We start from the raw sequence: 13,219 nt of genomic DNA on the forward strand, positions 1-13,219 counted from the left end.
TAGATTATTGTTAAAAATACTCATTCTCTTTCCTCTCCTTCCATGGACAGAGTTGCTTTCCCCATCCCTGGATTCTAGGCTTTGACAATGGGATATTATCTGATGTGACAGATTACAGAAATCTGAAAAGAATTTGTGTGATTAGGCTTCTTTTATCCCTCAGCCGTCACTGTGAAAAGAGTCTCCCCCTACCCCCCGCGGGAACTTCTGTCCCCAAATAAACATATGAAGTAGATCTGAGCTCAACCTTACCAAGGAGCCAAGCCCAGCTGGTCCAGTGGAGGTCAGCTGACCTTGCATCCAGCCAGGCAAAATACTTTGTTGTCTTAAGCTACTGAATTATTATTATTATTTTATGCAGCAAAAGATAGCTGATACAGGAAATGATACTTAAAAGGGGATGCTGCAACAACAAAAATGAAAAATATGTAGACCTAATTTAGGGGTCATATGGTGGACAGGGGCTGGAAAGAAAACATAACAAGCCAGAAAAATAGTGATACATGTTATTTAGTGGTGAAACACAAGATGAAATTGTCACTTGCTGTGCCTTGGACATAGAAAATGTGCCTGACATTACCAATGGGATGCTATTAGGCACGATGTGGCCAAAGACTTAAAAAGTGTTTGTGTAACTGGGCTTACTCACTTACATTTTGGCCATGACTATGAGAAATACATACCTGTGCAGGCCCACTGCTCCCAGGGGAAGATAAGAGCCATGAATCACAGCTGAGTTTTCCCTGCAGAGCCCTGTCCAGATTAACCAACCTCCAGTGGCTCACAGACTCCAACTAAATAACTTCTGATTGTTACATGCCTCTAAGATTCTGTAGTTGTTAGTTACAGTCTTACTGTATTTATAATTAGCTAATACACACACAGATCTATTTCAGTGATAACGCTGCTAGAAAGATCTTGGGACATATTCACAGAGCTAGAAGATGCGTCCAGAATCAAAATTGAATGCCATTTCCTTATTTATAAGAAATATGAATCTTCTAGGTAGCAATAGTATGCAAAGAATTTGAAATAGAATTAGGCCATAAATATACTAGTTTAATCCAATCGATGCATAAGCAGCCCATTAAGGGGTTACATAATAATATTTGCATGAATCAAGCCATAAAGTTGAAAGAGGTAATAAAAGAATTTGTTACAGCTTAACTTCACCTCAAAAGACTTAAGTTGCAAAAGACACCAGCACTATTTATAGGACTCTAATTTGGAATCCCTTATTAACACAGTACGTATATTACAATGAACAAAGAAAAAGGCTGAATAGGTTCTTCAGAACACTCCTACGGATGTCCACAGGTCCAGATTAACAACCGCAGCCAAAAATTCTGATAGATAAGTAAATTTAGCCAGCCGATGACACCCCAGTTGCTTACCATGATATGATTTTTGCTCTTAGTGACTGTGTTTGAGATTTTAAGAATAGGATTAAATATAGAAATTGGGAACAAATTGCCAAATAGTAACATTTTGTGTTAAATATAGAAAAAATACATAAAAGCCATTGTATATTAAAATATGTTATGTATTTGGCATTCAGGTTTTAAAGTTTTGGATGATAAGGTATTTTTGAATATTTAAAAGAAATTTAGTATTGACTTTAACCTGTAAATTTAAGTTGAAAAATATAATAAAATTGTATTGTTTGTGACTTCATTGAAATACTTAAGAATCACCATATTTATAATTTTAATTTATTAGAATTACATGAGTAGAACATGACAATGTTTTCATCAGTGAAAGGACTATCTTAAATTAATAAAATAATTTTATTAAAGGATATTGATCAAATACATTTGTGTAATGAAGCATACATTGAGAACATTTTCTCAAAATTAATTTTGAGAATTATTTATAAATAGATTAATATAAAAATTATACTTGAAAATTTGAGAAAAGTCTACATTTTTAAATTTACAAATTCAAAATTATACATGTTGAGACATCAGTGTCAGCTTTTAACATTACACTCTAATAAATCAAATGATAATGTTAGCAAAAAAGCTCATATTAACATAAAAATGATTTATAATTACTGTAGAATAAATGTTGATCCTCGAAATTGTCATCAGAATTACTGTGGCAACTATGCCCTCAGGGGTTTTATAAGAAGTTCAAAAAGAACATTGCAAATTATATTAAACTTTTAGTTACATATAAGTATGGATTTAGTCTAAAGATATAATTATATGTAGATTACATCTAGACTAAGTATTCAAGGCCAGTTCATGAAATGAAAATAATTTTGAAAAGCATATTAACATGAATAGTTAACCATTTGTATTCTTTATTTAAGGCAGATTAGTCACATTTAAAATATAGCATTATTTCTCTCTTTACGAATGCATCTTAAATAAAATAACTGATATTTATTAGTTTAGTGAAAGAAAATTATGTATTTCATTCTGTAAAATGGTACAATTTAGAGAAGTGAGAGAACAGGCAATTCATAAAAATTTATTTAATAGCAATGTGATGCTTGGGTGTTTTTCAGCATAGCTTTATAAAAAAAAATTGTGACTATTTGTTTCAAGCATTAGGACATAAGGACTGTGCACACTTAAATTTATGCAGCAGAGGGCACTCTTTAAATCCTTAATTTTCTGGCCTAATCAATTTATTCTCCATGTTAGAGAGATTTTCAGAATTGATTAATTATACTTACATTTATAATTGAAATTTAAACTATCATATTGTTTGAACTACAAGAAGGCAAAAAAAACCCCTAATTTACTCTAAAGGATATTGCATATTTTATGCACAGATTCTTTAAAAAAAATTACTAAGACAAAGCTCAGAAAAAATATAGTATTTTAATATGATGATATAAACTTTTAAAAATCAGATTGCTAAAATGTATAATATTTGCAGGATCTAAAAAGTAGTGTATGAACCAAAATGATTTTTATGAAAAGATATGATTATATTTCTATGCAATCTTTTGATACTTTGTTAATCATCCCATAATGATCCCATAATAAATGGGCATAAATTTTAAACATCTAGACAGGAAGATTAATCAAAATTTTTTTCAGAGATAAAAATTCCTAAACATTACTTTCTGGTAATAAATATTAATCATTTTTGAACTGTGTGAAATTTCATTGTAAAATATCTAGTCAGTATTTTCTTAGAGGTCTATTAATGTCAAATTTTTTTGCCAGACAAAAATAATTAACTTGTAATAACATCTAGATATCCATTTTTTCATTAGTCTAAAATTTAGAGTTAGTATTAAATGATGAATAACAAAATTTTTTACAAGTATACTTTTAATAAGCAACCTATTTATCATTTCATGATTTCACTATTTATAACTACATATTTCAGCTGTAACATATTTCAATATTTTTCATTTTCATCACCTTTCAGCATTTTCAGCAAATAGCCAAAGCCATATATAGTTAATTTAATTAGAAAAGAGATGACTTTAAAGAATACTGTTAATCTCAGAGACACCCAGGAGAACCAGAGGCCAGGGCTTGGACAAGGCTATGCAGCCAGGAACAAGACCCGTCTCATGTCACAGAACCGGCCCAATGAAGACCCCACTGCCTGTTGCCTGTACATTCTCCTGATATCAATTATGTGTCCAACAAACAAATATACTCAAAATAGCTAATTTAAATAGAAGACATTAATAGCACAAAGACTCTCTGGGAGAGCCAGTGAAGCAAATTGGGAACCGGCAGTCAGAAATACCAAAGATAAAGCCATAGAAATCTTCCCATCAGCACTTTCTTGGGGCCACCATTTAGGTACAGACATCACAGCATGACCTCAACATCCCCTCAACTCGAGTCTTGGGATGATGTCACCAGAGACTTGAGGCTGCTGCTGCCTCTGAAAACAAGATGTAGCTACTGCCACTGCCTTCTCCCCTCACCAGGATGGATGCTGGTGCTCTCATCTCCTTGGAGGATTAATTTATGCTAAAACAACTAGGTGGCTACATTTGAATAGCTGTTCCTATGTCAACCGTCTGCACCCTAACTGCAAAGGAGACTGAGGTAGAGAATTACTAGTGCTTACTAGTCTACACAGAGAGATAGACTCTCTCATGAGGTACAGGACTGCCCAAACACAAACATACTTTAGAGTAAAATAGAAATTGTAAAAATACACAAAAATTAACTTGAAATGGATTAAAGACCTTAATTTAAGACCTGAAATGTAAAACACCTAGAAGAAAACATAAGGGGAAAGCTCCTGAATATTAGTAATGGCAAAGATTATTTTGATTCTACATCAAAAGCACAGGTACCAAAAACGCAAAAATAAATAAGTGGGACTACAGCAAACTAGAAAGCTTCTGCACGGCAAAAGAAACAATTAACAAGATGAAAAGATAACCTATGGAATGGAGGAATTATTTGCACACCACACTGGGGTTAATATCCAAAATATATAAAAGGAACTCATACAACTCAGTAGCAAAAAAAAAAAAAAGATGAATGTACAGCATGACGACTATAGTGAACAACATGGTACTGTATACTTGACATTTGCTAAGAGAGTAGATCATAAGTGTTCTTACCACACACAAAAATAATAACTATGTGAAGTGATGGGTGTGTTAATTAGCTTGATTATGGTAATCATTTCCAAGTATGTATATGCATCAAAACATCATGTTGTATACCTTAAATATGTACAAATTTTATTTGTCAGTTATAAGCTTACTGTATAGCCCATTAGTAACAGTGAATAAATAAGTAAAGTAGATCTGACTTTCTATTCTTTAACAATATTACATTAAATAATAGTAACCAGACTTGCATGCAATTTTTTCATTGTCTTGAGGAATATTCACAACCAGATATATAGATTTCTTTCTCATGCTAATCATTGGAGCATTTTCAGTTGGCTGTACTATCTCACCAAGATTTAAAATCTCATTTTATTGAGAAAAAAAACATAACATTTAATGAAGCAAAGAAAAATAATTGAAGCATACTGCTCTTCTTATATAGAAACAAATTAAGAAAATAAAATTGAAAGGGCGATTAAAGCTCACATTGACAGAAAGCTAACATTTTGTAAGGGATGCAGGTGCCATCTGCAGTTTAACTTTAGAACTAATTCTAAAGGCTAAAACAGCACATCAAATATTTTACCTCATCATCTCTCTTACTTAAGACGTAATATTGCCAAAGTTCCTCTTCCTAAATGCTTAGGTACACCTAGCTCTGTACGAGGATCAGTCTTCCTGCCCTCATCTCAAATTTCCTACCTGGGAAGGTCGGTGTTTTTAAGAGATCAGAAATATACAAATTCTCAGTACATGAGCAGCTTCCAGATACTGGGTAATTATTCATCAAACTGAACAGTATGAATAATACAAATAATAGATAAACTTTAGTGATTTAGATGAGGGGGTTCTAGTCAGTCAATGGCGGAAATGATTCCCTGAGTTCTCTAGGTTGATTCCTGTGCTCTAGTCAAGAGAAGTTTCCCACTAGCTGGGAACATAGAAAAAATTATATTCACATCTTCTCAACTCCAGCCACCCACTCACTGAGATTCCAGGAGGAAGGATTTAAAAGATTAGACAGATTTATAGTAAAAGTATACACTGTATCCTTGGGAAACATTCTCTTGTGATAGAAAAAAAGGCTTTGCCATGGCCTCACGTGGATTGCAGGCTAATGTTAATTCATGGACATATCATACCCGTGGGACTGCTTCTTAAAGAGGAGCGTGAGAAAGCAAAATGGAATCAAAGGCCCCGTTTCCCCCTTATTCTTCGGCCTGTCTTTTGTTTATATGCTGAATTTGCTGAGAACTGGGGGACTTAATACTATGGGGATTGTTCATTTATTCCAAGGAAGTCAGATATATATGTACATGTACATGTGTAGAAGTGAGAGTGTAAAGACACACATGTGTATCATTAAAACTGGTACTTTGGGGAGTTTACATGCAGGAAACAGCGCTTTCACATTGCTCCTATTATGTTATGTAGGTGAAGTAGCATTGTGAGTGGGTTGGAGAGAAGTCTATAACCACTAAAAAGTTAAATCCTTCAAGAAATGAAGCCCAGAGCTTAGAACTTGACTGAGACCTGTAGTTCCAGAGAAAATTAATTGTTAATATGGGTGCAGGCATTCAATTTTATTCTCTTTTCTACTAAGGTTGATTGCCTCTGTTAGGAATTTACAATTGATGGTAGAATAATAAATATTTATTCTCTACACAGATATGTGTATTATCACAATCTGTGCATGTGGTGAGGTAAGGCAAAGAATCTGAAAAAGGGAATTAGTGGTAGGAATAAATTTCAGAGGACTTGTGGCTGACAGAAAAGGATTGGCAGATAAAGAGCTTATAGTACTGGTGAAAGGTTTGTGTGCATATTTATCACTGTTTCAATCCATGTAAACCAGGGAAATTAAAACCATTATATAATATATAATTATATTCATACTTAGTGATAATATACATCACTCCCAGTTTTTTTTTTTATTCTGCCCATTCAGAGTCTTATAACTAAAGAGCTAGAAAAATAATTATTTTCAGATTTGGGGAACACATTTTAAAGTACATCAAATATTCCACTTATTAGTTTCTAGGGTGATCATGAGGGAACAACAAAAAAAACCCCATATTGAGTAATTCATATTAGTGGCCACTTTCCCAGACATTGTGTTTGATCCTCATAAGAATCCAGTGAAGAGGGAAGAAGTGATGCTATGTGACTTTTAAAGCCAGGTCATTAAAATACCATTTATTTCTCTCTGTGCTTGACAGATGTTCACTTTCAACCAAGCCATTATGCCGTGTGTTAGCCAAGTGGCCACACAGATAGGCTATATACAGATGTTCCAACTGAGATCCCAGATGAGAAAAAAGATCAGCTGCCAGATATGGGAGTAAGTGAGATTTCAGATAATTCTACACTGCCCCCCACACCTAAAGTCACCCTCGGCCTTGGAGCCATCCCAGCTGAGGTCACATGTAGCAACAGATGAGCTGTCCGTATAAATCCATGCTCAAGATTCATGAACAGAATACGTGGTGATTGTTGTCTCAATAATAATCATCATTTGTGAACTTGTTATAAAACAATAGATCATTGGAACACAGGTATCACTGCCCATATTTTTACAAAGTTGACAATAGCACACCCTTTACTAACCCAATATCGTATAGCTAGAGTATGTCAGAAGCAAGATGAATGTCCAGGTGATTTAATCAAGTCTAGTTCTCCTTCCTCTCTACTATAAATGGTCAATGAATAAAGCATCTTTTTCTGTAATCAGTACCTCACAAAATTGTGAGTTTTCCCTTATGAATATTAACGTATCTATTCATTTTTATTGACTCACTGAAATCTATGAATGCTGTAAAAGTTAGATAATACACAGGTTATTTTAATCATAAACATTAATAATTCAAATATAATGAGGGTGATCTACCAGAGAAGATGAGAACAAGGTTATGATAAAAAAAAATGATAAAAATGAACCTGTTATAACTTATTTTTCAAAATTCAAAAAATGAATATAAAATTCAAACTCATTTTTCAAATATTAGTACTTAATGACTAGTCATAGGTAAAATACATTAGCAGATGGCTAGTTTAAGAGACTTAACAATTTTAAGAAGTTTGAAAAACAGACTTGGTTAAGGAAGACGATAATTAGTACTTACTCTCTTTCTTTCCATAAGATTTTTTGGAACTCATCCAAATTCACCTGCAAAGCTGAAATTTCAGGAACTCCATTCTCCAGAGGCAGATTTATTGCCTGCAGTCTTAATCCAGGTCTCACTGTACGGTTTTCAGAACCACCATTCTTGAATAAATCAGGACAATCGAGATTGAGTTTCACCTCTTCATTTAATTTTAATGGGTCAATAATCAAACCTTCTTCCTGAAAGAAAAAAAAAAACAAAACAATTATTATTGTTGAATTTTAAAATCCAATGTAGAAAAATCATGAAGAAAACATTTTTGAAAGGAAATAAAATGTTACGATTCAGCATCAAATTCATATTTTCATTTATTTATCATTCTCTAATAGTGTTATATGGACAAACTTTAACTTATATATTTTTGGCTTTTTTTCCTTTCAATGTTCTACCATATTCTAATAAAATAAATTTCCCTGCGGTCTCTTAAAATTTTCCATTTACAGTGGAATATGTTATATCTAACATACACTCCATACATCATGAAAAGCTTAACATTTTAGACGGAATTATAGAAAAGCAAGATATTAATTGATTTTATGTTTTCAGAGATGGAATTAAATAGAAAGGGGTAATAATATAAAGGGTAAATAATACAAACTATTTAAAGAGATAATATGAATTCCTAAAGTTTCCCAAAGTATGTTCCATGAGTTGTTAATAATATTTGTCAGATTTAAAAATATATATGGGGGGTGGTTCATCAACAGATAAGTGTATGCACGGCTAGATTAAAGTTTACAAACTTTTGTTACGTGCAGAATGCTCAGAAATTTCAAGATTCCAAATATACCAAGAAATTCCAAAAGTGGGTAGTGTGAAGTATTCCCTAAAGGTATTTCCCTATGGTACCCATTTTACAGGAATTAATTGTGAGGCCAGAGTCCCAAACCTTGGGAAATGTTTTAAACTACTGCATGGATAATTTAAGAGTCGCTTATTAGGGTAAATGGAGAGAAATCTCTCTAAATATCTTCTTTTAACATAAAAAAATGCTGGGGTTTTTCTTTGGCTAAAAATACTAGTAATATCAGTAATATGGACTGAATCGTGTCTTCCCTAAAACCCATATGTTGAAGTCTACACACCCCAACCCCCAGTACCTCAGAATGTGACTATATTTGGAGACAGGGTCTTTAAAAAGGCAATTAAGTTAAAATGAGGGTTATCAGGGTGGGCCTAGTGATGGTATCCTTATAAGAAGAGGAGATGCAAACTCATATATATATAGGATGGATAAACAACAAGGTCCTATTGTACAGCACAGGGAACTATATTCAATATCCTGTAATAGAAAATAATATGAAAAACAATATATTTATGTGTATAACTGAATCACTTTGCAATACAGTAGAAATTAACACAACATTGTAAATCAACTATACCTCAATAAAATAAATTTAAAAAAAAAAAGAAGAAGAGGAAATTTGGACACAGACACGCACAGAGAGAAAAGGTGATGTGAAGACACAGGGAGAAGACCGCCATCTATAAGCCAAGGAGGAAGGCCTCAGCAGAAACCAGCCCTGCTGACACCTAGATCTCAGACTTGTAGCCTCCAGAACGGTGAGAAAATAAATTTCTGTCGCTAAAGCCACTCAGTCTGGGGTACTTAGTTCTGGCAGCCTAAACAAACAAATACAGTCACCACTGGTTTTGCTATTTTCTCTTCCCTCCCCATTACTATATACAGCATTCAAATATGCACATAACCTCTAGATGCCTCTGGATTTTTTTCTGACCTTACTATTTATGTTCTCCTTGGTAGGATATTCTCTCTTTCCCAAGCACTCTCTGATGGACTCACACGTTTTGGAACCAATTTGAAAGGGGTCTCTCTGTGCATAGGACACTTCTATGAAACTAGGAAGCTTCCGGTCCTGGGTGACTCTAGCTTCCAAGACTTCTTTTTGATGTGACAAACTTTGCTTTTTTTTCAAGGCACTCAATTCCTTCATGGTCATCTCTAATTTTATTCTGAGTTGTCTTCCTTCCTCCCTGGCGCTGTTCCTTTCAGCTCGAACTTTACTCCACTTTTCTCTCCAGTTGGCCGTGCAGTCTGACCACCATCGCATGGTCTTCTCCATCTGAGCAGCTCTGGCCTTGACCTCCTCCAGTTCCCGCAGGCGAAGTTCTTCACAAATGCCCCAGTCGTTGATGTTGCAGGGATGAGCATGGGAGTTGTGAGCGGCATGAGATTGCAGCGCACAAAGGGGCAAACAGGAGCTACAGGTGTCCCTGCAGGATGAGGCAGGTGCCCCCAGGTCACACGGTGGTTTAACTGATGACTGCTGCATCTGGAAGATTTGTGTTTCTTCAATTAACCGATGAATGGAATCTAAATTCATATTTATCTTTTTAGGCCTAAAAAAAGACAGAGAACATAATTGCATTTGAATTTCCTCTGCAATTATAAGAGCAAGACCGACATTTAAAACAGAAAGTGATAAAAACAATGCATCTTCTCAACATTGTATATTTTTCTTCCCACTGTAAAAATAGAGAGGATTTTATGCATTTGTAATTATCCTCAAAGAAACAGAAATCATTCACATTTAATTTTGCCAAACGAATACAAATAAATATATAAAGATGCAACTGGGGATAGCACAGGACGTGATTTTAACAAATCCAATTCTTTTCACGTAATATTTATTGTAACACGTATTGTCCATTAACTGCTCAATGGTCCCCTTTTCCCCTGCTAACTAAAGCACAATTTGTTCAGGTGGAAGGCAGAAGCTGTTGATATTTGGAAGGATAAGCCCCTATTCCAATCCCAGGGGCTAAATCCTGAGTGGTCTAAATCTTCCATGACAACCCCCATTTAATTCACCATTCACTGGTTTTAAAGCAGCATATGACCTGGTTCTGGCTGATGAGATGTGAGGGGAAGTCTGCTAGAAAAGTTTCCCATCTAGAAAAATGTGAAAACATCAAAATGAGAAACCCTTTTTCCTCTGCTTTCTTCCTGCTTGAACAAAGACATGATTCTGGAAGAAGGTAAGTGTAACAGCCACCCTGTAACATTAAAAATGGTGCAACAGATGGATGAAAAGAGCTTGATGTAACAATGGAGCTGCAGCATGAAACAAAGAATCCATACCTCTGGTTTCCTTGCTATGTGAGAATGATTAGCTATATTTATTTAAGCTATGATGGTTGAGTTTTCTGCTACTTGGAGTCAAAATGACATCTAACTGATACATGAATTAATTTCCTACTATGGTTAATATTATGATAAATTCAAAAAATAAAATATGAATAAGACATGGTCTTTATCCTTAAAGATTTTATAGTCCAGTAGATGAGACAAGCACATAAAATACATAATATGCCTATAAAAATACATTTATTTAATCAAATTTTTTTAGCATTGTATCATGTGTCAAATCAATGTTAGCTTCCTAGGATATGTACATGGTACTCTGGGGAGAACTGCTAAAGAAGTGATGAGCTGTTTCCTAGAAATTAAGAGGCTTCACAGACAACACTGAACAAAGTCTCAGTAATTTCAAAGCTTTAAAAAGGAATTAAAAACAGCTTTCCATATAAGTAGCAAAGACAAATTAACTGGTAAATGCAAACCTTTGTTATCAGTGTGTACACCCATTACTTTATTCAATATAGCAACATAACCACATTGAGGATTTAGCAAGTGGAACATTTTCTTTAAAATAAATGCTCAAATCATGCAGGTTAATCTAAAATTAATAAAGTTCTGGGCTTCCCTGGTGGCGCAGTGGTTGAGAGTCCGCCTTCCGATGCAGGGGACACGGGTTCGTGCCCTGGTCCGGGAGGATCCCACATGCCGCGGAGTGGCTGGGCCCGTGAGCGGCCGCTGAGCCTGTGCGTTCGGAGCCTGTGCTCCGCACGGGAGAGGCCACAACAGTGAGAGGCCCACGTACCGCAAAAAAATAATAATAATAAAATAAAATAAAATGAATAAAGTTCTGTGGTTGTATAAGATTAGCCATTTTTATTATCAAAGAAGATTTTCTGGTGTAAATAAGCTTAGATAACATTTTGTATTCATGACATTAACTACTCCCTTTTTTTCATTTCCTCTTATATAGTTACAGATCATAAACTGTCTTTTTATGAACCATCTATTTAATCAACTGAAGGGGTTTCATGATACCAATTAAGTTACAAAATAAACTTCTATTCACTGAAAACAAAGCTATATAATATTAAATGCATATCACTTGCAGTTGTAGAAAAAAACACATTTTAATAAGTGTTCTGTAGAGATGCCAAACCAATTCACTCCTTACTATAATACTTATTATAATAATATAGGTTTGTGGTTGTAATTATTTTTGTTAGCATTAGTATATGCCCAATCATATTTGAATTAGTGCTGACTTGGAGCAACTGTTCTTTTCATTTGCCGTAACTCAGAGAGCAATGATAATATAAGTGACCAAACTTCTTGGACCATTAGTAAACCAAGACCAATATGAAAAAAAAAAAGAACAAAAGGAACTCTTAATTAGAAGCATACCAAGTATTATATGTATATATATATTTATATGTATATATTTTTATATTTATATATATTTCACTATTTAATGAAATATTTTTTTGGTAGAAATTCCAAAATGAAGACAGAAAATTTATTTCAGCATATTAAACTTAAATTTAACCTTGCCATTTTTCAAAATAAATCAGTATCATAAAATTGTAATGTCTTTTAAAATGTCTAACTTTTATTTCACTAGTGTTTTGAAGACTCTATAATTAGACTCTGGTACATTGAGATCTTGCCTACCAATTAACTATGTATTTTTTCACATCTGACTAAACAAAATTGAGTTGGGTTTAATTATTCAGTCCTTGAATTTCAATAGTATTTCCTGTTCTAAAGTGTTTCTCAAGCAAGTGTAATGGGGATATTTAATCCTCATGTGTATTTATTAAAGCATTCATTTTCTCTATACATATGTACCTAATTTTCACGTTTTGTTTCAGATGACTATGAAAGTATTTTTCAGTGGTTGTAGCACAAAGCCTTTGATATATAGGAAAATATTTTAATGTTATTGACTCTGGTTTCTTATATTAATTTTTGGATTGTTTTTACCACAAAAAAAAGGAGTGGGGAGCACAAGGAAACTCTTGGAGGTGATGGACATGTTTATTATCTTGAGCATGGTGATGGTTTCATGGGTGCACACATATGTCCAAGCTCATCAAATTGTATATATTAAATACATGCAGTATTTTATACCAATTACACCTCAATAAAGCTGTTTTTAAAAAGTTCATACAACCAGGCTACCACGATTACTGCAAGTATTTTTGAATGTAGTATATAGCCATATTAATAAAATTTGATGGGTCTACAATATGTAGACTATATTACTAAATGTATTATTTCTTGCCAAAGAGGAGCTTAATGTGTGAGACATTGGGCTCCAGAGTCTATTGGTCCAAGTTCTGACTCTGCCACTTTCTAGGTAGCTGAAAGTAAACAAACCACATAAATTGCCTTTGACTCATATCC

The 13,219-nt window shown here is 33.9% G+C and overlaps 1 protein-coding gene across 5 annotated transcripts in view; it reads right to left on the reverse strand.

Moving 5' to 3' along the window:
- CCDC102B (coiled-coil domain containing 102B) overlaps positions 1-13,219 on the reverse strand; it is a 252,400-nt gene that overhangs the window by 198,147 nt on the left and 41,034 nt on the right. For all 5 annotated transcript variants that reach the window (XM_029216583.1, XM_029216610.1, XM_029216577.1 and 2 more), the window contains exons 2-3: positions 9,453-10,074; positions 7,672-7,892 (exon numbers count right to left, since the gene is read on the reverse strand). In XM_029216583.1, coding sequence (XP_029072416.1) covers positions 7,672-7,892; positions 9,453-10,058 — 827 coding nt within the window. In that variant the 5' untranslated portion in view covers positions 10,059-10,074. The remainder of the gene's footprint in view (positions 1-7,671; positions 7,893-9,452; positions 10,075-13,219) is intronic.

Source organism: Monodon monoceros, unplaced genomic scaffold (assembly GCF_005190385.1).
Source record: "Monodon monoceros isolate NGI ecotype Baffin Bay Population unplaced genomic scaffold, NGI_Narwhal_1 Super_Scaffold_1, whole genome shotgun sequence".
NCBI classification, from domain to species: domain Eukaryota; kingdom Metazoa; phylum Chordata; class Mammalia; order Artiodactyla; family Monodontidae; genus Monodon; species Monodon monoceros.